Here is a 26,117-nt window from a genome sequence, read left to right as displayed (position 1 = left end):
GATACCCAGCAGGAAGGAAACAGGGCCTGGCTGGTCATGGTGGCTCAGGCCTGTAATCCCAGCACTTTGGGAGGCCCAGGCGGGCAGATCAACTGAGGTCAGGAGTTCAAGACCAGCCTGACCAACATGGAGAAACTGTGTCTCTACTAAAAATACAAAATTATCCGGGCATGCTGGCTCACGCCTGTCATCCCAGCACTTTGGGAGGCCGAGGCGGGTGGATCACATGAGGTCAGGAGTTCAAGACCAGCCTGACCAACACGGAGAAACCCCGTCTCTACTAAAAATACAAAATTAGCCGGGCGTGGTGGCATATCCCTGTAATCCCAGCTACTCAGGAGGCTGAGGCAGGAGAATCGCTTGAACCCAGGAGGCAGAGGTTGCAGTGAACCGAGATGGCGCCATTGCACTCCAGGCTGGGCAACAAAAGCAAAACTCCTTCTCTAAAAAAAAGGAGACAGGGCCTGGGGTGACCCAGCTGGTGACCGAAAACCTAGAGTTGGTCTGCATGACAGATCCTGGCCCATCCAAGTGGACAGCTTTGACATTAGCCCAGGCCCCTTCCCGACCAGAAAGCCTGGCCTTTCGCCCTCTGACTGTGTCAGGCCCGCTGGGTAGGGCAGGGGAGGACCGGCCCTGCTTCCTCCACCCTGGGGACACCCTTGGTCCCACCAGAGCCCTCAGCTTTGGCTCTACAGACCTCCTGGCAGGGGGCAGCTAGCAGAGAGGACCTGGCCCCTGGTCTTTTGTGAATAATTATCAAGGGGCCAGGTGCGGTGGCTCACGCCTGTAATCCCAGCACTTTGGGAGGCCGAGGCTGGGGGATCACTTGAGGCCAGGAGTTCAAGACCAGTGTGGCCAACATGGTGAGACCCCGTCTCCACTAAAAATACAAGAATTAGCTGGGTGCAGTGTTGCACACCTGTAATCCCAGCTACTCGGGAGGCTGAGGCAGGAGAATCACTTGAACCTGGGAGGTGGAGGCTGCGGTGAGCCGAGATCGTGCCACTGCACTCCAGCCTGGGTGACAGAGCAAGACTCAAAAAATAATAATAATCATAACAATAATAATAATATGGGCCAGGCAAGGTGGCTTACGCCTGGAATCCCAGCACTTTAGGAGGCTGAGGCAGGTGGATCACCTGAGTCCAGGAATTCGAGACCAGCCTGGCCAACATGGCAAAATCCCGTCTCTACTAAAAATACAAAAATTAGCTGGGTGTGTTGCTGGGTGCCTGTAATCCCAGCTACTTGGGAGGCTGAGGCAGGAGGATTGCCTGAACCCGGGAGGCAGAGGCTGCAGTGAGCCCAGATCGCGCCACTGCACTCCAGCCTGGGAGACAGAGCGAGACTCCGTCACAAAAATAATAATTCTCAGGATGGTTCTGTGAATAACTTTCAGGGTCACACTGGAAACAAGCGACGCCCGCGGACGCCCTCGAGGGCTCACCTTCTGCAGATCAGGAAGACACAGACCAGGGCCAGCAGCGTCCCCAGCGCGATCAGCAGCGACGTCTGCCAGGCACGTGTGTTTGCGCCCTCCTCCTGGTCGCACTCTAGGGGTAAAGGGTGAGAGGGTCACAGACCGGGGGCCGTCCTGGGGGGACCAGGGACTGTAAGCTCTCCCCGGGGCCCTGGGAAGCAGAGAGGTGCCTGCCACATGGGGTGGCGTCCAGGGGGTACACCCCAGTAGTGCCACCTGCACAGGGACCGTGACCACCTGCGGGCCACCTGCAGGCCACCTGAGTACCAGGACCGGGAGCGACTTCCGGACCTCCCAGCCCCAGTCTGGAACCCTAAGGGAGCTGAAAGACCACCAGGGATCCCTGTCTGCCTGGTGCTCGGGACACGGGGAGCGCCAGGGACTTCCACTGTGCCCAGCAGGCCGGCAGGTGCTTTGGGTGTGGGCAGCATGGAGGGGCAGCAGAGGCAGCACTGGCATGCGTGCTTTGAACTTGATTTTGTGTTTATCACGGAATTTGTGTATGTGTGTTAATTTTTTCTTTTTCTTTTTTTTTTTTTTGAGATGGAGTCGCGTTTTGTCGCCCAGGCTGGAGTGCAGTGGCGCGATCTCAGCTCACAACCTCCACCTCCCAGGTTCAAGCGATTCTCCTGCCCCTGCCTTCCGAGTAGCTGGGACTACAGGCGCCCGCCACCACGCCCGGGTAATTTTTATATTTCTCATAGAGACGGGGTTTCACCATCTTCGTCAGGCTGGTCTTGAACTCCTGACCTCAAGTGATCCGCCCGCCTCGGCCTCCCAAAGTGCTGGGATTACAGGCGTCAGCCACGCACCCGGTCTATTTTTTTTCTTTTTTCTTTTTTTTTTTTTTGAGACAGAGTCTCGCTCTGCAGTGCTGTGGTGCGATCTCAGCTCCCTGCAACCTCTGCCTCCCGGATTCAAACGATTCTCCTCTCTTAGCCTCCCGAGAGGATCGCTTGAGCCCAGGAGGTCGAGGCTGCAGTGAGCCGTGATCGCGCCACTGCCCTCCAGCCTGGGCAATAGAGAGAGACTCTCTCTCCAAAAAAAAAAAAAAAAGAAACATACATCTACGACCTCACCCCCAGAACCTATGACGATAACCTTATTTGGAACGAGGGTGGATCTGTCTGCTGGGACTGCCATAAAAAAGTCCCACAGCTTGGTGGCTTCAGGAAAAAGGAATTTGGCCGGGCACGGTGGCTCACGCCTGTAATTCCAGCACTTTGGGAGGCCAAGGCGGGCGGATCACCTGAGGTCGGGAGTATGAGACCAGCCTGGCCAACATGGCCAGAAAGCCCGTCTCTAATAAAAATACAAACATTAGCCGGGTGTGGTGGCAGGCGCCTGTCATCCCAGCTACTCAGGAGGCTGAGGCAGGAGAATGGCCTGAACCTGGGAGGCGGAGGTTGCAGTGAGCCAAGATCACGCCACTGCACTCCAGCCTGGCGACAGAGTGAGACTCCATCTCAGAAAAAGAGGAAAAAAAGAAAAAAGAAAAAGGAAAAAGGAATTGATTCTCCCACAGTCCTGGAAGCTGCAGGTCCAAGATCAAGAGATGGGCATGGGCAGGGCTGGTTCCTCCCGAGGCCTCTCTCCTGGGCTTGCAGACCCCGTCTTCTCCCTGTGTGCTCACAGGGTCGTCCCTCTGTGTGTGTCTGTGTCCTCATCTCCTCTTTTTATGAGATGTCTTAGTCCATTTCAGGCTGCTATCACAGAATACCATAGACTAGGCAGCTTATAAACAAAACACACTGATTCTCCCACAGTCCTGGAGGCTGGAAGTCTGAGATCCAGGTGTGGGCAGGGCTGGTTCCTCCTGAGGCCTCTCTCCTGGGCTTGGAGACGCCGTCTTCTCCCTGTGTCCCACAGGGTTGTCCCTTGGTGTGTGTGTCTGTGTCCTCATCTCTTCTTATGAGGACCCCAGTCCTATTAGATTAGGGCCCACCCTAATGACCTCATTTTACCTTAATCGCCTCTTTAAACACCCCAACTCCAAACACAGTGACATTCTGAGTTCCTGGGGGATCAAAGCTTCAACACATGAATTTTGAGGGAACACAATTCAAGCGATTCTCCTGCCTCAGTCTCCCTGGTAGCTGGGGTTACAGGCTTAAGCCACAGCACCCGACCTAATTTTTGTATTTTTAGTAGAGACAGGGTTTTTCCATGTTGGTCAGGCTGATCTTGAAGTGCTGACCTCAGGTGATCTACCCACCTCAGCCTCCCAAAGTGCTGGGACGGCAGGTGTGAGCCACCGTGCCCGGCCAGAAGTTCTACTCTGAGGCGATCCTTTTGTCTTGTTGTTGAGATGGAGTCTCGCTCTGTCGCCCAGGCTGGAGTGCAGTGGTGCGATCTCGGCTCACTGCAAGCTCCGCCTCCCGGGTTCACGCCATTCTCCTGCCTCAGCCTCTCGAGTAGCTGGAACTACAGGCGCCCACCACCACGCCCGGCTAATTTTTTGTATTTTTAGTAGAGACGGGGTTTCACCGTGTTACCCAGGACGGTCTCGATCTCCTGACCTTGTGATCCGCCCGCCTCGGTCTTTATTACAAGGCCCAGGGGGTGTCTGTCAGTGGGACGACCTTGTTTCCCTTCCACGTCTCCTCTCGTGAGTAAGAGCAAGGTGTGAGTTCACCGTCGGGTTCAGGGTCCTTTTTGGGGTCACAGAAACTGGGGGAGTGAATCTCCTCTCCTTTGCAGGAGAGGAGTGTTTCCGTGACACAGGATGGCGCACCCCGCTCACCCCGCGCACCCCGCTCACCCGGCGCACCCCGCGCACCCCGCGCACCCCACTCACCCCGCGCACCCCGCGCACCCCGCTCACCCGGCGCACCCCGCTCACCCGGCGCACCCCGCGCACCCCGCTCACCCGGCGCACCCTGCTCACCCGGCGCACCCCGCGCACCCCGCGCACCCCACTCACCCCGCGCACCCCGCGCACCCCGCTCACCCGGCGCACCCCGCGCACCCCGCTCACCCGGCGCACCCCGCGCACCCCGCGCACCCGGCGCACCCCGCGCACCCCGCGCACCCCGCTCACCCCGCGCACCCCGCGCACCCCGCTCACCCCGCGCACCCCACGCACCCCGCTCACCCGGCGCACCCCGCGCACCCCACTCACCCGGCGCACCCCGCGCACCCCGCTCACCCGGCGCACCCCGCGCACCCCGCGCACCCCGCTCACCCCACTCACCCGGCGCACCCCGCTCACCCGGCGCACCCCGCGCACCCCGCGCACCCCGCGCACCCCGCGCACCCCACTCACCCCGCGCACCCCACGCACCCCGCGCACCCCACTCACCCCGCGCACCCCACTCACCCCGCGCACCCCGCTCACCCCGCTCACCCCGCGCACCCCACTCACCCCGCACAGCCCACTCACCGAAGCGCTGGGGGGTGCTCCAGGCGCTCAAGAATTCATACACTCTTTCCCGGGCTCTTATTTGTACTGTGTACGTTCCAGGATTGAGTAGCTGGAAGGAGGTTCTGTCTCTGACCTGTGGTTTGAAAGAAAATAAAGAAGAGGGGCCAGGTATGGTGGCTCATGACTCTCACCTGGGCACTTAGGGAGGCCGAGGCAGGTGGATCACCTGAGGTCAGGAGTTCGAGACCAGCCTGGCCAACATGGCGAAACCCTGTCTCTACTAAAAATACAAAAATTAGCCTGGCATGGTGGCAGGCACCTGTAATCCCAGCACTTTGGGAGGCTGAGGCGGGTGGATCACGAGGTCAGGAGATTGAGACCATCCTGGCTAACACAGTGAAGCCCCGTCTCTACTAAAAATACAAAAAATTAGCCGAGCGTGGTGGTGGACGCCTGTAATCCCAGCACTTTGGGAGGCCAAGGTGGGTGGATCACGAGGTCAGGAAATCGAGACCAACCTGGCTAACACAGTGAAACCCCGTCTCTACTAAAAATACAAAAATTATCCAGGCGTGGTGGTGCACACCTGTAATCCCAGCTACTCAGGAGGCTGAGGCAGGAGAATTGCTTAAACCTGAAAGGTGGAGGTTGCAGTGAGGCGAGATCGCACCACTGCACTGCAGCCTGGGCAACAGAGTGAGACTCTGTCTCTAAATAAATAAATAAATAAATAAATAACTAAAATAATAAAAGAAGAAAAGAGGGGCTGGGCGCTACGGTTCATGCCTCTCACCACAGCACTTTTGGAGGCTGAGGTGGGAGAATTGCTTAAGCCCAGGAGTTTGACACCAGCCTGGGCAACATAGCAAGACCCCATCTTTACCAAAAAAAAAAAAACCTGTAAAAATTACCAGACGTGGTGACACACGTCTTTGGTCCCAGCTACTAGGGAGGCTGAGGTGGGGGGATACCTTGAGCTTAGGAGTTTGAGACCAGCCTGGGCAACATAGCAAGACCCCATCTCTAGAAGAAAATTTGTTTTGTTTTGTTTTGTTTTGAGACAGAGTTTCACTCTTGTTGCCCAGGCTGGAGTGCAGTGGCACCAGCTCGGCTCACCGCAACCTCCGCCTCCCAGATTCAAGCGATTCTCCTGCCTCAGCCTCCCGAGTAGCTGGGATTACAGGCGCCCACCACCACGCTCGGCTAATTTTGTATTTTTAGTAGAGATGGGGTTTCTCCATGTTGGTCAGGCTGGTCTCGAACTCCCAACCTCAGGTGATCCACCCGCCTCAGCCTCCCAAAGTGCTGGGATTACCAGTGTGAGCCACCACGTCCAGCCAAAAAAAAATTTTTTTTTTTTTTTGAGATGGAGTCTCACTCTGTCACCCAGGCTGGAGTGCAGCGGCGTGATCTCGGCTCACGGCGAGCTCCGCTTCCCGGGTTCATGCCATTCTCCTGCCTCAGCCTCCCGAGTAGCTGGGACTACAGGCACCCGCTTCCATGCCCGGCTAATTTTTTGTATTTTTTTTTAGTAGAGACGGGGTTTCACCGTGTTAGCCAGGATGGTCTCGATTTCCTGACCTCATGATCCACCCGCCTCGGCCTCCCAAAGTGCTGGGATTACCAGCGTGAGCCACCGCGCCCAGCCAATTTTTTTTTTAAATGAGCTGACATGGTGGCAAACGCCTGTAGTTTCAGCTACTTGGGGGGCTGAGGCAGGAGGATCCCTTGAGCCCAGGAGGCAGAGATTGCAGTGAGCCGTGACTGTGCCACTGCACTCCAGCGTGGGTGACAGAGTGAGAGCCTGTCTGAAATTAAAAACCAAACAAAAAAGTAAAAGAAAAGACCATTCATATTTGATAGGTACAAAAGAATGAGTCTGCATTGTGATCCCCCAAAATTCATATGTTGCAGTCTTAGCCCCCAGCTCCTTACAGTGGGGCCTTATGATGAAATAGCTCGGCCAGGCGCGGTGGCTCACGCCTGTAATCCCAGCACTTTGGAGGGCCGAGGCGGGCAGATCACAAGGTCAGGAGATCGAGACCACAGTGAAATCCCGTCTCTACTAAAAATACAAAAAATTAGCTGGGCCCGGTGGCGGGCGCCTGAGGTCCCAGCTACTCGGGAGGCTGAGGCAGGAGAATGGTGTGAACCCGGGAGGCGGAGCTTGCAGTGAGCCGAGATTGCGCCACTGCACTCCAGCCTGGGTGACAGAGCGAGACTCCATCTCAAAAAAAAAAAAAAGGAAGAAAAGACCATTCATATTTGATGGGTACAAAAGAATGAGGCTGCATTGTGATCCCCCAAAATTCATATGTTGCAGTCTTAGCCCCCAGCAGCTTACAATGGGGCCTTATGATGAAATACCTGTTCATGGCAGATGTCATTAAGATGTAGATTGAGATGATGTCATTTTGGATCAGGGTGGGCCCTAAATGCAATGACCAATATCCTTATAAGAAGAGGAGACGTGGCCGGGCGCGGTGGCTGACACCTGTAATCCCAGCACTTTGGGAGGCTGAGGCGGGTAGATCACCTGAGGTCAGGAGTTCGAGGTCAACCTGAGCAACAAGGTAAAATCCCATCTTTACTAATAATACAAAAATTAGCCAGGCGTGGTGGTGTGCACCTGTAGTCCCAGCTACTCGGGAGGCTGAGGCAGGAGAATCACTTGAACCTGGGAGGCGGAGGTTGCAATGAGCCGAGATCGCACCACTGCACTCCAGCCTGGGTGACAGAGCAAGACTCTGTCTCCGAATAAATAAATAAATAAATAAAAAGGAGACACGGATGCAGAGGAGAAGGCCATGTGGAGACGGAGGCAGAGAGTGGAGTGATATGGCCACAAGCCCAGGGACCCCAGAGTCCCCAGGAGCTGGGAGAGGCGGGAAGGATCCTCATTAGTCCGTGAAAATGGACTAATACAGGAGGACGGAGATAGAAACAGACAGGGAGAGACAGAGAGAGAGACAGAGATACAAAGAGACACAGAGAGGGGAGACAGAGAGAGGGAGAGAGAAAAACAGAGACAGAAAAACAGACATAGACAGAGATAGTGGGTGATGGACAGAGAGAGACAGATAGAAACAGAGACAGAGATACAAAGAGACACAGAGGGGAGACAGAGGGAAAGAGAAAGACAGAGAGAAAAACAGAAACAGAGAGACAGAGAGAGACAAAGAGACAGAGTAGGTGATGGACAGAGAGAGACACAAACAGGGAGAGACAGAGAAAGACATAGATACAAAGAGAGGGGAGACAGGGAAAGAGAAAAACAGAAACAGACATAGAGAGACAAAGAGACAGAGTGGGTGATGGACAGAGAGAGACAGAGATACAAAGAGACAGAGGGGAGACAGAGAGAGGGGAGACAGAGAGAGGGGAGACAGAGAGAGGGGAGACAGAGAGAGGGGAGACAGAGAGAGGGAAAGAAAAACGGAGACAGAGAGGAAAACAGAAACAGAGAGACAGAGAGAGTGGGTGATGTAGTTTGGCTGTGTCCCCACCCAAATCTCATCTTGAATTGTAGCCCTTATAACTCCCACGTGTTGTGAGAGGGACTGGGTAGGACATAACTGAATCATGGAGGCAGTTTCCCCCCACACTGTTCTCGGGGTAGTGAATAAGTCTCACGAGATCTAATGGTTTAATAAGGGAAACCTTTCTCTCGGCTCTCATTTTTTTTTTTTTTTCTCGAGACGGAGTCTCACTCTGTCACTCAGGCTGGAGTGCAGTGGCGCGATCTCAACTCACTGCAACCTCTGCCTCCCGGGTTCAAGCAATTCTCCTGCCTCAGCCTCCCGAGTAGCTGGGACTACAGGCGCCCACCACCACCACGTCTGGGTAATTTTTTTTATTTTTAGTAGAGCTAGGTTTCACCATGTTGGCCAGGCTGGTCTTGAACTCCTGACCTCGTGGTCCACCCACCTCGTCCTCCCAAGGTGCTGTGATTACAGGCATGAGTCACTGCGCCCGGCGACTGTCTCATTCTGTCTTGCCTGCTGACGTGTAAGACATGTCTTTGCTCCTCCTTCACCTTCTGCTGTGATCGTGAGGCCTCCCCAGCCACATGGAACTGTGAGTCCAGGAACCCTCTTTTGTTTATAAATTACCCAGTCTTGGGTATATGTTTATCAGCAGTGTGACAATGGACTAATACAGGGGGACAGACAGACAGAGGCAGAGAAAGAAAGAGACAATCACAGAGAAATAATGGGAGAGAGAAAGGCAGAGACATAGAGACAGGGGAATGGAGAGAGAGAGGGGAAGGGAGAGAGAGACAGAGAAGGAAAGGGAGAGAGAGACAGAGAGGGGAAGGGAGAGAGAGACAGAGAGGGGAAGGGAGAGAGAGAGACAGAGGGGAAGGGAGAGAGAGACAGAGAGGGGAAGGGAGAGAGAGACAGGGAGAGAGATAGAAAGATAAAGAGAGGGGCCGGGCACGGTGGCTCACACCTGTAATTCCAGCACTTTGAGAGGATGAGGCAGGTGGATCGCCTGAGGTCAGGAGTTCGAGACCAGCCTGGCCCACTAGTGAAACCCTGTCTCTACTAAAAATACAAAAAAAAAAAAGTTAGTTGGGCATGGTGGCGAGTGCCTGTAATCCCAGCTACTTGGGAGGCTGAGGGAGTAGATTCGCTTGAACCTGGGAGGCGGAGGTTGCAGTGAGCCGAGATCGTGCCATTGCACTCCAGCCTGGGCCACAAGAGCGAAACTCCGTTTCAAAAAGAAAGATGAAGAGAGGGAAGGAGAAAGGGAGAGAGATACAGAGATACAGAGAGACTGGGAGAGGGGGAGATACAGACAAGGAGAGAGATAGAGAAAGAAAGGGAGAATGAAAGAGGGAGAGACAGAGACACAGATTTGGACAGTGGGAGATAGAGGCAGAGAGAGAGAGATAAAGAGAGGGAGGGAGAAAGGGAGAGAGATACAGAGACAGACAGAGAGAGACAGGGAGAGGGGGAGATAGAGACCAGGAGAGAGAGAGAAAGATGGAGGGAGAAAGGGAGAGAGATACAGAGACAGACACAGAGAAAGAGATGGGGAGGGAGGAGATAGAGACCGGGAGAGAGACAGAAAGATGGAGGGAGAAAGGGAGAGAGATACAGAGACAGACACGGAGAAAGAGACGGGGAGAGGGGGAGATAGAGACCGGGAGAGAGAGAGAAAGATGGAGGGAGAAAGGGAGAGATATACAGAGACAGACAGAGAGAGAGAGATGGGGAGAAGGGGAGATAGAGACCGGGAGAGAGAGAGAAAGATGGAGGGAGAAAGGGAGAGATATACAGAGACAGACAGAGAGAGAGAGATGGGGAGAAGGGGAGATAGAGACCGGGAGAGAGAGAGAAAGATGGGGGGAGAAAGGGAGAGAGATACAGAGACAGACACGGAGAAACAGACAGGGACAGTGGGAGATAGAGACAGGGAGAGAGAGAGAGATGTAGGGAGAAATGGAGAAGGATACAGAGAGACACAGAGAAAGAGATGGGGACGGGGGAGATAGAGACCAGGAGAGAGAGATAAAGAGAGGGAGGGAGAATAAAAGAGGGAGGGAGAATGAGAGAGGGAGAGACAGAGACACAGAGAGAGAGATGGGAACGGGGAGAGAGAGACAGGGAGAGAGAGATGGAGGGAAAAAGGGAGAAAGATACAGACACAGACAGACACAGAGCAGGAGATAGAGACAGAGAGAGAGAAAGATAGAGAGAGGGAAGGAGAATGAGAGAGGGAGGGAAAGAGACACAGAGAGAGATGGGGACAGGGGGAGATAGACACAGGGAGAGAGCCAGAAAGATAGAGGGAGGGAAAAAGGGAGGGAGATACAGAGAGGGGGAGGGAGATGGAGACGAGAGAGAGAGAAAGAGAGGGAGGGAGAAAGGGAGAGAGATTCAGAGACAGAGAAAGAGATACGGGGAAAGAGATGGACAGAGAGAGAGGGGACAGAGAATGCTGTGGTCCGGCTGTCTGTTCCTCCAGATCCCAGGCAGGGGCTGGGGGAGGGTCGTCTGTGTGGGATGCTTGTCTGAGGTCTGGGCCACCTGTCTGAATGCTTGTCTCTGCTGGGTGGAGCTATGGTTTGGTAGCTTGTTCCTGCTGGACTGGGGCTGCCTGGCCCAGGGTAAGGAATCTGGGGCAAATGGGTGGACCTCGTTTGGACAGCACCTGGCCAGCCATAGCATCTGGCTCTCACACCTTGGGAGGTGTCATCCCTGACTCTTCCTTTTCCCATCCCTCAATTTGGGGATGTGAAATATCCCAATTTTGCAAGATCGCAGTAAGGGTGACACTCAGAGTCTGTCCAATGAAAGTCACTGAACATTGAATAATAACATTATTAATAATATTTTCATTATTTTATTAATAAGAATTATTAATATTTTTATCATTTTATTCTTAATAAAACTCACCCTTTGCAATGTCAAGTACAGCGGCTGGGGGTAGGGAACACTCACCTGCTCTGTGATTACAGGCTGCATTCTCTGCAACACAAAAGCAAACAAACTTTTGAGTGTCTGGACCGTCCCTGACAGCCTCCTCCTCCCAAACTCAAATTTCTCCCTCCAGGAAAACCAGCAAAACAGTGAGGGGTCTGGGAAGGCCTTTGGGCAGCAGTGGGGGCAAAATAATGAGCTTAGGAGTAAATAGCACCTGACCAAAAGGTTTGTTTGTTTATTTATTTATGAGACGGAGTCTCACTCCGTCACCCAGGCTGGAATGCAGTGGCGTGATCTTGGCTCACTGCAACCTCCGCCTCCCGGATTCAAGCGATTCTCTTGCCTCAGCCTCCCGAGTAGCTGGGACTACAGGTGCGTGCCACCACGCCTGGCTAATTTTTTGTATTTTTAGTGGAAACAAAGTTTCACCATGTTGGCCAGGATGGTCTTGATCTCAACCTCATGATCTGCCCACCTCAGCCTCCCAAAGTGCTGGGATTACAGGCATAAGCCATTGCGCCCGGCCCAAAAGGTTTCTTATGGGCCACTGTGGCAAGACCTTGGTGGGAGGGGGCTTTGTGAGGCCTGTGGACAAACAAGACCCACTGTCCTCCCAGACTGCATCCAGATGCACTCAGGGGTAGCCACAGACAGCCTATGCCAGGCCAGCGAACTAGCGGGGGTGCAACACCAGACTAGCTATGACTCTGCCTGTGGCTGCAGCTATGCCTGCTCCCTCAAATCAGTGAAAGAAAGAAGTCTGTGCTGTATTTATTTTCTTTTTTTTTCTCCTGAGACGGAGTCTCACTCTGTTGCCCAGGCTGGAGTGCAGTGGAACAATCTTGGCTCACTGCAAGCTCCGCCTTCCGGGTTCACGCCATTCTCCTGCCTCAGCCTCCCAAGTAGCTGGGACTACAGGCGCCCGCCAGCATGCCCAGCTAATTTTTTTTGTATTTTTAGTAGAGACGGGGTTTCACCATGTTAGCCAGGATGGTCTCTATCTCCTGACCTCGTGATCATCCCGCCTCGGCCTCCCAAAGTGCTGGGATTACAGGCGTAAACTACTGCACCCGGCCATTTATTTTCTTAAAAAAAAAAAAAAAACCCAAACAGATTGGCTAAAAAACACTTGGTAATATAAAAGAAATGAATAGACCTAACGTTTTTGAGCAGATTTAGACTTACAGAAAAATTGCATATGAAATAATTAGTATTTGAGCATAAATAATAAATATATGGCCGGGCACAGTGCCTCACACCTGTAATCCCAGCACTTTGGGAAGCTGAGGTGGGTGGATCACAAGGTCAGGAGTTCAAGACCAGCCGGGACAAGATGGTGAAACCCCGTCTCTACTAAAAATACAAAAAAAATTAGCCAAGCGTGGTGGCAGGTGCCTGTAATCCCAGCTACTCAGGAGACTGAAGCTGAGAATTGGTTGAACCCGAGAGGCGGAGGTTACAGTGAGCTGAGATCATGCCACTGCACCCCAGCCTGGGCAACAGAGCAGGACTCCGTCTCAAAAATAAATAAATAAATAAATAAATAAATATAAATAAATAAAATAAAATAAAATAAAAACTAAATATAACATATAGGCTGCGCACGGAGGCTCACACCTGTAATCCCAGCACTTTGGGAGGCCGAGGCGTGTGGATCACCTGAGGTCAGGAGTTTGAGACCAGCCTGGCCAACATGGTGAAACTCTGTTCCTACTAAAAATACGAAAACTTAGCTGGGTGTGGTGGTGGGTGCCCATAATCCCAGCTACTCCGGAGGCTGAGGCAGGAGAATCACTTGAACCCGGGAGGCAGAGGTTGCAGTGAGTCAAGATTTAAGCCACTGCACTCCAACCTGGGCTACAGAGCCAGAGTGGCTCAATAAATAAATCAATATTTATGTTCAACTGATCCAACAAACTGTGGATCAAAAATATCTGGGAAACTTGCATTGAATCTGTAGATCACTACAAAAGAAAAAAGGAAGTTCAAGAAAAAATAAAAATAACCACATAACAATAGAAATAATAAAAATAAAAAACAACAGACCGCATACAGTCTCAAACTTTTTTTTTTGTTTTTTGTTTTTTGTTTTTTTTTTTGAGACGGAGTCTCGCTCTGTCGCCCAGGCTGGAGTGCAGTGGCGCGATCTTGGCTCCCTGCGACCTCCACCTCCTGGATTCAAGCAATTCTCCTGCCTCAGCCTCCCCAATAGCTGGAATTACAGGACCGTGCCACCACGCCCAGCTAATTTTTTTTCATATTTTTAGTAGAGACGGGGTTTCACCGCGTTAGCCAGGATGGTCTCGATCTCCTGACCTTGTGATCCACCTGCGTCAGCCTCCCAAAGTGCTGGGATGACAGGCGTGAGCCACCGCGCCCGGCCTTTTGTTTTTGTTTTTGTTTTTTAATGATCCATGCCTTCTGTGGCGTTATCAGAGGAGATTGTTGCCCGTTTCAAGGCCCCAGAGTGCGACTTACCAAAAATAAGGGATGTCCACGGGGGTGGGGGGGCTGGGGGCGGGGTGAAAGTTTACCTTTTGTATCTGAAGCTCATAGCGAAATTTGCGATTGAAATGACTTCTCATTTTCCAGTGCATAAAGGAATGTGTCTTATTACACTTTGCAGTCATGTTGGGTGGAGTTAATATCTCTAGCAACGAGAAAAACACTTTTAGGAGTACAAGAAATCATTTCTTTTTCTTTTTCTCTTTTTTTTTTCTGGAGATACTTCAAATTACTTCTCCTATGCATTTGGAGAGCGGGAGAGAAAAACACCAGGAAGGAAGAGGGAACAAAGAAACTCCACAGGCAGAGACACAGGACTGAGCCGTGTTGGGGGCACTGGGAGGAGTGAGCCTTGGGGTTGCACCCCCGGAGCCCCACTGTCCTGGGAGCAGCCTTCAGAACCACCCTTTTGTTCTCTGAAGTACCAGGTGTTCAGCTTTTCCAAGGACTGGCGGCTGCACGTCTTTCTCCCTGCCTCCTCCATCTCTAGGCTCAGCCCCGCTGGGCAGCCTGGCCCACTCCCCACCCCTGCCCAGGGCCAACCCCTACTTCCCATGCCCCCTCTGCCCACCTGCAGCACACTGGAGCCTTGGAGGCCCTCTCTGCATCATTCAAGATGGGCCCCCCCGGAGACTCCTACACTTTGACCTGCACACATCCTCCTGAAGCTTCCACTTCCTGGCCCCTGCCTGGCTTCTCACCTTCCCCACCTCAGCCCCCCAGGGGATGTGCCGCCTCTCCCAGTGGCCCAGGACATCCTCCACTTCCCGGGAACCCCAGGCACTTCCACATCCTCAGGTGTGACCCGACTACCAGCCCAGCCCTGTGTGTCCGGCTGCCTGGCTGGGTCTCCCCTGGGCCCCTGGAAGTAAGTCCAGCCCTGGCCCCCTCCTCCTCCTCCCCCTCCTCCTACCCTCCTGGTCTTTCTCCCCTCCCCTCCCCTCCTCCTCCTCCGCTCCTACTCTTCCTCTCTCTCCTTTTTCTACCCCTCCTCTCTCCTCCCCATTCTCCTTGTCACCCTCCTCCTCCACTCTCCTTTCTCCTCCTCCCCTGCCCATTCTCCTCCTCCTCTCCTCCTGCCCCTCCTCCTTTTTCCTCCCCCTCCTGCTCCCCTTCCTCCATCCTCTCCCCTCCTTCTCCCTCCTCTCTTCCTCCCCCTCCACCCTCCTCCCCCTCCACCCTCCTCCCCCTCCACCCTCCTCCCCCTCCTTCCTCCCCCTCCTTCCTCCCCCTCCTTCCTCCTCCCCCTCCTTTTCTTCCCTCTCCTCCTCCCCTGCCCATTCTCCTCCTCTTCTCCTCCTGCTGCTCCTTCCTCCTGCCCCTCCTCCTTTTTCCTCCCCCTCCTGCTCCCCTTCCTCCATCCTCTCCCCTCCTTCTCCCTCCTCTCTCCTCCTTCCCCCTCCACCTCCTTTTCCTCCCTCTCCTCCTGCTCCTTCTTCCTTCTGCCCCTCCTCCTTTTTCCTCCCCCTCCTGCTCCCCTTCCTCCATCCTCTCCCCTCCTTCTCCCTCCTCTCTCCTCCTTCCCCCTCCACCTCCTTTTCCTCCCTCTCCTCCTCTTCTCCTCCTGCTTCTTCTTCCTCCTGCCCCTCCTCCTTTTTCCTCCCCCTCCTGCTCCCCTTCCTCCATCCTCTCCCCTCCTTCTCCCTCCTCTCTCCTCCTTCCCCCTCCACCTCCTTTTCCTCCCTCTCCTCCTGCTCCTTCTTCCTTCTGCCCCTCCTCCTTTTTCCTCCCCCTCCTGCTCCCCTTCCTCCATCCTCTCCCCTCCTTCTCCCTCCTCTCTTCCTCCCCCTCCACCCTCTCCACCCTCCTCCCCCTCCACCCTCCTCCCCCTCCTTCCTCCCCCTCCTTCCTCCCCCTCCTTCCTCCCCCTCCTTCCTCCTCCCCCTCCTTTTCTTCCCTCTCCTCCTCCCCTGCCCATTCTCCTCCTCTTCTCCTCCTGCTGCTCCTTCCTCCTGCCCCTCCTCCTTTTTCCTCCCCCTCCTGCTCCCCTTCCTCCATCCTCTCCCCTCCTTCTCCCTCCTCTCTCCTCCTTCCCCCTCCACCTCCTTTTCCTCCCTCTCCTCCTCCTCCTCTCCTCCTGCTTCTTCTTCCTCCTGCCCCTCCTCCTTTTTCCTCCCCCTCCTGCTCCCCTTCCTCCATCCTCTCCCCTCCTTCTCCCTCCTCTCTCCTCCTTCCCCCTCCACCTCCTTTTCCTCCCTCTCCTCCTCCTCCTCTCCTCCTGCTCCTTCTTCCTTCTGCCCCTCCTCCTTTTTCCTCCCCCTCCTGCTCCCCTTCCTCCATCCTCTCCCCTCCTTCTCCCTCCTCTCTCCTCCTCTTTCCTCCCCCTCCACCCTCCTCTGCCTCCTTTTCCTCCCTCTCCTCCTCCTCCCCTGCCCATTCTCCTCCTCCTTCTCCTTTCTCCTCCTCTCCTCCCACTCCTTCTTCCTTCTGCCCCTCCTCCTCCTCCCTCCTCCTGCTCTCCTTCCTCCACCCTTCTCCCCTCCTTCTCCCCTCCCCTCCTCCACCTTCCTGCCCCCTCCTCCCAGTCCTCCTCTCTCCTCCTCCCTCCCCACCTCACCACCCTTCTACCCCACCTTCTCTATCCTCCCCTTCCTCCTCCTCACCTCCTTCTCTTCCCTCCCCCACCTCCTCCTCTCCATTCTCCTCCCTCTCTCCTTCACCCTCTTCCTCCTCCACCCTCTCCTCCTCCTTCTTTCTTCCTCTTCTTTCTTCTCCTCCTCCTGCTCCTTCTCTCCCCATCTCCCCCTCCTTTCCCTCCATTTTCTTCTCTTCCTCCCCCTCCTGTTTTCTTCTCTTCCTCCTCTTCCTCCCCTCCCCATCTCCACCTCCTCCCCCTCCTCTTTCTCCATTTTCTCTTCTTCGTCCTCCTCCCCCTCCTCTTTCTCCGTTTTCTTCTCTTCCTCCTCTTCCTTCCCTCTCCATCTCTACCTCCTCCCCCTCCTTTTCCTCTGTTTCTTCTTTTCCTCCTCCTCCTCCTCCTCCCCCTGCTCATGTTCTTCCTCTCCTCCCTTCTCTTCTCCTTGTCCTCCTCCTCTTCCTCGTTTCCCCCTCCTCTTCTGAAGCATCCGAGTACCCTGCCCGTGGGGTCAGGGCATGTCAGCTCTGGGCATATTGACATTCTCACCACCTGGGAGGTTCCCCGGAGCTCGGCTATCATGGACTGAAAGTGTGTGTCCTTCTGTCCCAAATTCCTCCACTGAAGCTCTAACCCCTGGTTGGGTGGTGTTAGAAGGTGGGGTCTTTGGGAGGTGACTGGCGTGGGCTGAAGTTATGAGGGTGGACCCCCATGATGGGGGCTCCCGTGACCCATGATGGGACCCATGACCCATGATGAGGGATTCCATGACTCATGATGGGGGCTCCCATGACCCATGATGGGACCCATGACCCATGATGAGATCCATGATGAGGGATTCCATGACTCATGATGGGGGCTCCCATGACCCATGATGGGACCCATGACCCATGATGAGACCCATGATGAGGGATTCCATGACTCACAATGGGGGCTCCCATGACCCATGATGGGGGGTTCCCATGACCCATGATGGGGGCTTCCATGACCCATGCTGGGACCCATGATGAGGGATCCCATGACTCATGGTGGAATCCATGATAGGGGGATCCAGTGATGCATGACAGGACCCATGATGGGGCATTCTTTGACCCATGATGGGGGATTCTGTGACCCATGGTGGGGGGGGGTTCCATGATCCATGATGGGACGCATGATGAGGGATCCTATGACCCATGATGGGACTCATGATGAGGGATCCCATGACTCATGGTGGAACCCATGATGAGGGATCCCATGACTCATGGTGGAACCCATGATGGGGGGGGTCCCATGACCCATGATGGAACCCATGATGAGGGATCCCATGATCCATGATGGGACTCATGATGAGGGATCCCATGATCCATGATGGGACTCATGATGAGGGATCCCATGACTCATAGTGGAACCCATGATGAGGGATCCCATGACTCACGGTGGAACCCATGATGGGGGGGGTCCCATGACCCATGATGGAACCCATGATGAGGGATCCGATGACTCACGGTGGAACCCATGATGGGGGGGGTCCCATGACCCATGATGGAACCCATGATAGGGGATCCTGTGACCCATGATGAAACCCATGATGGGGGTTCCCATGACCCATGATGGAACCCATGATGGGGGGTCCCATGACCCATGATGGAACCCATGATGGGGGGGTCCCATGACCCATGATGGAACCCATGATGGGGGATCCTATGACCCATGATGGAACCAATGATGAGGGATCCCATGTGGAACCCATGATAGGGGGTCCCACGTCTCATGGTGGAACCCATGATGGGGGATTCTATGACCCATGATGGAACCAGTGATGAGGGATCCCATGTGGAACCCATGATGGGGGGGTCCCATGACCCATGATGGAACCCACGATGAGGGATCCCATGACTCATGGTGGAACCCATGATGGGGGGTGTCCCATGACCCATGATGGAACCCATGATAGGGGGTCCTATGACCGATGATGGGACCCATGATGGGGGTTCCCATGACCCATGATGGAATCCATGATAGGGGGTCCCATGACCCATGATGGAACCCATGATAGGGGGTCCTATGACCGATGATGGGACCCATGATGGAGGTTCCCATGACCCATGATGGAATCCATGATAGGGGGTTCTGACTCATGATGGAACCCATGATCGGGGATCCTATGAACCATGATGGGACCCATGATGGAACCCATGACGGGGGGTCCCATGACCCATGATGAGGGATCCTATGACCCATGATGGGACCCATGATAGTGTTAGTGCCCTTCTAACAAGAGACCCCAGAACTTCATCTCTCTCTCTCTCTCTCCACCACATGAAGACACAGTGAGAAGATGACCCTCTCTCCAAGCCAGGAAGAGACCTCCCGAGGAGCCCAGCCAGCCAGCACCCTGACCTCCAACGTCCAGCCTCTGGAAATGTGAGAGGCCAACGTCTGCGTTGGGAGCCACGTGGTCCCGTGGGATCTGGCCTAACGCTAAAGCCGTGGTATCACAGAACTGAGGGTGGGAGGGAGTGTCCTGGTCTACTCACCAATCTGTGAAAAGACGACAAACTTATCTGTGCAGGGGATACCGAAGGCTGCGCTCCTGCCCCGCACCAGGATGTGGCAACTTTGAGAACCGCTGGAGAGTCGAGAGATGTCATCGAAACGACACCCGATACGTGTTCCCTGAGCATCCGTTTTGTAGTGAAGACACTCGTACTGTTGACGCCTGCTGCGGTAAGCGGTAAGGTTGGGGGACGACCCCACGCCGATGGCACCCGCACCAGGGACAGCCCGGCCTCTGCCCAAGGGCACACCTACTTGGCAACGTTCAAGTACAGGTCGTACTGGACGTCTGCGGGGGCCGCCGGGCCTACCGCCCAGCTGCAGCTCAAGAAATCCACGTCGTGAATCCAGCAGGTCAGATTCTCTGCACCTGCCCGAGTCTTCCCACCTGGGTTCACAAACATGAAAGAGAACTCGAATCGGGGCCGGGCACGGTGGCTCACGCCTGTCACCCCAGCATTTTGGGAGGCCGAGGCGGGTGGATCACATGAGGTCAGGAGTTCGAGACCAGCCTGGCCAACATGGAGAAACCCCGTCTCTACTAAAAATACAAAAATTAGCCGTGTGTGGTGGCTCACGCCTGTGATCCCAGCACTTTGGGAGGCCAAGGCAGGTGGATCGCCTGAGGTCCGGAGTTTGAGACCAGCCTGGCCAACATGGTGAAACCCCATCGCTACTAAAAATAGAAAAAATTAGCCAGGTGTGATGTCGGGCCGCTCTAATCCCAGCTACTCGGGAGGCTGAGGCAGAAGAATTTCTTGAACCCAGGAGGCAGAGGTTGCATGGAGCTGAGATCACGCCACTGCACTCCAGCCTGAGCAACAGAGTGAGACTTCGTCTCAAAAAATAAATAAATAAATAAAAGCCGGGCATGGTGGCTCATGCCTGTAATCCCAGCACTTTGGGAGGCCGAGGCAGGAGGATCACCTGAGGTCCGGAGTTCGAGACCGGCCTGGCTAACATGGTGAAACCCCGCCTCTACTAAAAATACAAAAATTAGCCGGGCATGATGTCGGGCTGCTGTAATCCCAGCTAATAGGGAGGCTGAGGCAGGAGAATTTCTTGAACCCAGGAGGCAGAGGTTGCAGTGAGCCAAGACCATGCCACTGCACTCCAGCCTGTGTGACAAGAGCGAGACTCCGTCTCAAAAAAAAAAATAAAACTCTGATTGCTTTTTAGAGTGCCTTTTGTATTTTGAGACCATGGTGGATACACAAGCCGTTGTAAAAAATAATAATAATACGGAGAGATCCTGCATATTCTTTTAATGATTTATTTATTCATTTTTACAGAGTCTCGCTCCGTCGCCCAGGCTGGAGTACAATGGCGCCATCTCGGCTCACTGCAACCTCCGCCTCCCGGGTTCAAGCAATTCTCCTGCCTCAGCCTCCCAAGTATCTGGGACAACAGGCGCCCACTACCACACCCAGCTAATTTTTGTATTTTTAGTAGAGATGGGGTTTCACCATGTTGCCCAGACTGGTCGCGAACTCCTGACCTCAAGTGATCCACCCGCCTCAGCCTCCCAAACTGCTGGGATTACAGATGTTTTTCTTTCACTGTTTGTGTGTGTGTGCGTGTGTGTGCATCTGTGTGTGTGTTTAAGACAGAGTTTCACTCTTGTTGCCCAGGCTGGAGCTCAATGGCTCACAACCTCCGCCTCCCAGGTTCAAGTGATTCTCCTGCCTCAGCCTCCCGAGTAGCTGGGATTACAGGCACCCGCCAACATGCCTGGCTAATTTTTGTGTTTTTAGTAGAGATGGGGTTTCACCATGTTGGCCAGGCTGGTCTGGAACTCCTGACCTCAGGTGATCCACGGGCCTTGGTCTCCCAAACTGCTGGGATGACAGGCGTGAGCCACCGTGCCTGGCCAATCTAGAGTTTTTTCTTTCATGGTTTTGTTTGTTTGTTTTTGAGACAAGGCCTTGGTCTGTCCCCCAGGCTGGAGTGCAGTGGTGCGATCTCAGGTCACTGTATCCTCGAGCTCCTGGGCCCAAGTGATCCTCCAACCTCAGCCGGCAGAGTAGCTGAGATTACAGGCAAGTACCCTTATGCCATGCTAATTTCTTTTTTTTTTTTTTTTTTGAGACGGAGTCTTGCTCTGTGGTCCAGGCTGGAGTGCAGTGGCGCAATCTCTGATCACTGCAAGCTCCACCTCCCGGGTTCACGCCATTCTCCTGCCTCAGCCTTCCAAGTAGCTGGGACTACAGGCACCCGCCACCACACCCAGCTAATTTTTTTGTATTTTTAATAGAGACGGGGTTTCGCCATGTTAGCCGGGATGGTCTCGATCTCCTGACCTCGTGATCCACCCGCCTCGGCCTCCCACACTGCTGGGATTACAGGTGTGAGCCACTGGGCCTGGCCGCTAATTTCTTTTTAATTTTTTTTTTTTTTTTTAGATGGAATTTCACTCTTGTTGCCCAGGCTAGAGAGCAATGGCACGATCTCAGCTCACCGCAATCTCCGCCTCCCGGGTTCAAGTGATTCTCCTGCCTCAGCCTCCTGAGTAGCTGGGACTACAGGCATGTGCCACCACCCCTGGCTAATTTTGTATTTTTAGTAGAGATGGGGTTTCACCATGTTGGCCAGGCTGGTCTCGAATTCCTGACCTCAGGTGATCCACCCGCCTCGGCCTCCCAAAGTGCTGGGATTACAGGCGTGAGCCACCGTGCCTGGCTAATTTTTGTGTTTTTAGTAGAGACGGGGTTTCACCATGTTGGCCAGGCTGGTCTCGAACTCCTGAACTCAGGTGATCTGCCCGCCTCGGCCTCCCAAAGTGCTGGGATTACAGGCGTGAGCCACTGCGCCCGGCCTCCCCAAGGAGCACTTTTACAGCCAAACCCACCTCTCTCAGCTCTCACTCCTGCTTATATCCCTGCAAACCAGGAGACTGTTTTCTATTTGTAAAATTTTGCCATTTCAAGACAGTTGTATTAATGAAATCACTGTGTGTGTCACGCTCTGGAGTCGTCTTTTTTTTCCGACTCGGCATAACTCCCTGGAAATCCATTAAACTTAAAAATAATTAAATTGAGGCCCAGCACGGTGGCTCCCGCCTGTCATCCCAGCACTTTGGGAGGCTGAGGCGGGTGGATCACAAGGTCAGGAGTTCGAGACCAACATGGTGAAGCCCCATCTCTACTAAAAATACAAAATTTAGCCGGGCGTGGTGGCGGGTGCCTGTAATCCCAGCTACTTGTGAGGCTGAGGCAGGAGAATCGCTTGAACCCGGGAGGCGGAGTTTGCGGTAAGCGGAAATCGCACCACTGCACTCTAGCCTGGGCGACAAGAACAAGACTCCATCACAGAAAAACAAACAAAACAAAACAAAAAAATAAACCATGGACTTCTAATTAATTAAAAAACAAAGAAGAGGCCAGGCGTGGTGGCTGATGCTTATAATCCCTGCACTTTGGGAGGCTGAGGCGGGAGGATCACTCGAGCCTAGGAGTTTGCGTGGTGGCTGATGCTTATAATCCGTGCACTTTGGGAGGCTGAGGCGGGAGGATCAGTTGAGCCTAGGAGTTTGAGAGCAGCTCAGGTAACACAGCGACACCCCATCTCTACAAAAAGTATTTAAGGCCGGGCGCGGTGGCTCACCCCTGTACTCCCAGCACTTTGGGAGTCCGAGGCGGGCGGATCACGAAGTCAGGAGTTTGAGACCAGCCTGACCAACATGGTGAAACCCCGTCTCTACTAAAAATACAAGAATTAGCTGGGCGTGGCGGTGGGCGCCTATAATCCCAGCTACTCGGGATGCTGAGGCAGGAGAATCGCTTGAACCCGGGAGCCGGAGGTTGCGGTAAGCCGAGATCATGCCAGTGCACTCCAGCCTGGCGGACAGAGTGAGATTCTGTCTAAAAAAAAGAAAAAGTGTTTAAAAAATTAGGTGGGCATGGTGGTACATGGGTACAGTTCCACCTACGTGGGAGGCTGAGGCAGAAGGATTGAGCTCAGGAGGTGAAGCCTGCAGTAAGCTGTGATTGCACCACTGCACTCCAGCCTGGGCAACAGAGCAAGACCGTGTCAGGAAAGGAGAGGGGAGAGGAGAGGAGGGGAGGGGAGGGGGAGGGAAGGGGAGGGGGAAAGAGACAGAGAGAGAGAAAGGGAGGGAGGGAGGAAGGAAGGAAGAAAGGAAGGAAGGGAGAAAGGAAGGATGGAGGGAAGGAAGGAAAAGAAGAGGGAGAGAACAAAGGAAGGGAGTGAGGCAGGGAGGAAAAGAAAGAAAAGAAAGGGAAGGAAGGAGAGAGAAAGAAAGGAAGTAGGGTGGGAAGGAGGAGGGAGGAAAAGAAGAGAAGGAGGGAAGGAAGGAAGGAGTGAAGAGAAGGAAAGAAGGAAGGGAGGGAAAGAGAAAGAAAGAAAGAAGAGGAAGAAAGGGAGGGAGGTAGGGAAAGAGAAAAAGAGAGAGACACAGGAAAAGGAAAGAAAGAAAGAGAAAGAAAAACAAAGAAAAAAAAGATACAGCAAAGGAGAGAGGGAAGGAGACAAGGAGGGAGAGAGGGAGGGAGAGAGGGAGGGAGAGAGGGAGGGAGAGAGGGAGGGAGGGAGGGAGGGAGAGAGGGAGGGAGAGAGGGAGGGAGAGAGGGAGGGAGGGAGGGAGAGGGAAAGAGGGAGGGAAGGAGAGGGAGGGAGAGAGGGAGGGAGGGAGGGAGAGGGAAAGAGGGAGGGAAGGAGAGGGAGGGAGAGAGGGAGGGAGGGAGGGAGAGAGGGAGGGAGGGAGGGAGAGGGAAAGAGGGAGGGAAGGAGAGGGAGGGAGAGAGGGAGGGAGGGAGGGAGAGGGAAAGAGGGAGGGAAGGAGGGAGAGGGAGAGAGGGAGGGAGAGAGGGAGGGAGAGAGGGAGGGAGGGAGAGGGAAAGAGGGAGGGAAGGAGAGGGAGGGAGAGAGGGAGGGAGAAAAGGAAGGAGGGAGGGAATAGAGAATAAACAAACAATGAACATTTTTCTCACTGTTCTCAGGGAAGAGGATCCACGTGGAGAATGGTGGGTTGACCACTTGGACGGTGTAGTTGGTCACTTCACATAAGGAAATTGCTCCAAACTGGCAATAGCTATTGTTCACTGCCTAAGAGAGACATAGGACTATGATGGCTGCTGAGAGACCATGCTTAATTTGATGCTAATCATGTTCAGATTTTTTCTGAGGCAGAGTTTCGCTCTCGTCGTCCAGGCTGGAGGGCAGTGGCGTGATCTCAGCTCACTGTAGCCTCTCCGTCCCGGGTTCAAGCCATTCTCCTGCTTCAACCTCCCGAGTACCTGGGATTACAGGTGCCCGCCACCACGCCCAGCTAATTTTTAAAGTATTTTTCTGGGTAGAGACAGGGTTTCACCATGTTGGTCAGGCTGGTCTCGAACTCCTGACCTCATGTGATCCGCCTGCCTCAGCCTCCCAAAGTGCTGAGATTACAGGCGTGAGCCACCACGCCCAGCCAAGACTTTTTTCTGTTTTTTTTTTTTTGAGACGGAGTCTCGCTCTGTCACCCAGGCTGGAGTGCAGGGGCGCGATCTCAGCTTACTGCAAGCTCCACCTCCTGGGTTCACGCCAGTCTCCTGCCTCATCCTCCCGAGTAGCTGGGACTACAGGCGCCCGCCACCACGCCCGGCTAATTTTTTATATTTTTAGTAGAGACGGGGTTTCACCGTGTTAGCCAGGATGGTCTCGATCTCCTGACCTCGTGATCCGCCCGCCTTGGCCTCCCAAAGTGCTGGGATGACAGCCGTGAGCCACTGCGCCCGGCCTACTTGTGTATTCTTATAGCAATCCGCACGTTGGGTATGAACTTTTCAGTGCCTTTTGATATAGGTAAGGCAGGTTCTCCTTCATTCACCTTCTTTTTCAAAATTTCCTTAGTTTTTTTTCAGCATTTGTGTTTCTAAAGTTGAGAGTCAGTTTGCCATGGTATGGTAAAATCGCTCTGGGATTCTAGACTGTTTTATCTCTACTCTCCAAAATCACATATCGAAGCCCTAAAGTTCAATGGGACTGTATTTGGAGCTGGGGTCTTTAAAGACGTGATTCAGGTCAAATTAGGTCACTAGGGAGAGTCCGGATCCAATAGGACTGGTGCCCTTATAAGAAGAGGAGACGAGGACACAGACACAGACAGAGGGTTGACCCTGTGAGGACACAGGGAGAAGACAGCGTCTCCAAGCCCGAGAGAGAGGCCTCAGGAGGAACCAGCCCTGCCCACACCTGGATCTCAGACCTCCAGCCTCCAGGACTGTGGGAGAATCAATGTCTGTGGTTTAGGCCTCCTGGGCTGTGGGATTTTATAATGGTGGCCCGAGCAGATGCATGAAGGGCCGTGATTTGAATTGTATTGAACGGACATAGCTCTTGGAGGGGACCAAATAGGTTCTCAGGGAAACGTGCTCCTTTCCCATAAGACACTGACTTGTAAATAGCTCACAGTCTCACCTGGGCCACCCCATGAGGTCTGGCGCTGTTCTCAAACCCTGAGAACGCAGGTGATGACAAGATGGGGGATTTGGAAGGATTTCGTGATGAGGACCTTGTTTCCTGAGCACACACTTTTGTTTTGTTTTTGCTTTTCTTTTTGCTTTTGTTTTGAGATGGAGTTTCACTCTGTCTCCCAGGCTGGAGTGCAATGGCACAATCTCGGCTCAGTGCAACCTCGGCCTCCCAGGTTCAAGCAATTCTCCAGCCTCAGCCTCCTGAATAGCTGGTATTACAGGCATGTGCCACCACATCTGGCTAATTTTTCTTTTTATTTTTTGAGATGAAGTCTTGCTCTTGTCCCCCAGGCTGGAGTGCAGTGGCACAGTCTCGGCTCAATGCAACCTCCGCCTCCCGGGTTCAAGCAATTCTCCTGCCTCAGCCTCCCAAGTAACTGGGATTACAGGTACCCACCACCATGCCCGGCTAATTTTTATATTTTTAGTGGAGGCGGGGTTTCACCATGTTGCCCAGACTAGTCTCGAACTCCTGGCCCCAGGTGATCCATCCGCCTCAGCCTCTCAAAGTGGTGGGATTACAGGTGTGAGCCACTGTGCCCGGCTAACTTTCGTATTTTTAGCAGAGACAGCGTTTCACCGTGTTGGCCAGGCTGGTCTCGAACTCCTGACCTCTGGTGATCCCCCCGCCTCAGCCTCCCAAAGTGCTGGGATGACAGACGTGAGCCACCATGCCCAGCGTGGGGTTGGGTTTCGCACCAGTCATAGCTTAGCCTCATTTCACTTTCACATCCACCCTGTCCAGTGT

At 53.9% G+C, this 26,117-nt stretch overlaps 1 protein-coding gene across 8 annotated transcripts in view; it reads right to left on the bottom strand.

Moving 5' to 3' along the window:
• Positions 1 to 26,117, bottom strand: part of LOC107972835 (interleukin-3 receptor subunit alpha) — a 39,943-nt gene that overhangs the window by 2,089 nt on the left and 11,737 nt on the right. For 5 of the 8 annotated variants that reach the window (XM_054676586.2, XM_063804746.1, XM_054676585.2 and 2 more), the window contains exons 4-10: positions 23,846 to 23,960; positions 19,152 to 19,284; positions 18,878 to 19,062; positions 13,813 to 13,928; positions 11,297 to 11,323; positions 4,866 to 4,980; positions 1,451 to 1,556 (exon numbers count right to left, since the gene is read on the bottom strand). In XM_054676586.2, coding sequence (XP_054532561.1) covers positions 1,451 to 1,556; positions 4,866 to 4,980; positions 11,297 to 11,323; positions 13,813 to 13,928; positions 18,878 to 19,062; positions 19,152 to 19,284; positions 23,846 to 23,960 — 797 coding nt within the window. The remainder of the gene's footprint in view (positions 1 to 1,450; positions 1,557 to 4,865; positions 4,981 to 11,296; positions 11,324 to 13,812; positions 13,929 to 18,877; positions 19,063 to 19,151; positions 19,285 to 23,845; positions 23,961 to 26,117) is intronic. The other 3 variants (XM_063804749.1, XM_063804747.1, XM_054676582.2) reach the window with 1 other exon arrangement.

The sequence above is a fragment of the Pan troglodytes genome, chromosome X (genome assembly GCF_028858775.2).
Source record: "Pan troglodytes isolate AG18354 chromosome X, NHGRI_mPanTro3-v2.0_pri, whole genome shotgun sequence".
NCBI lineage: Eukaryota > Metazoa > Chordata > Mammalia > Primates > Hominidae > Pan > Pan troglodytes.
Note: the sequence above shows the minus strand (reverse complement) of the source record. Positions and strands in the feature narration are given on the sequence as shown.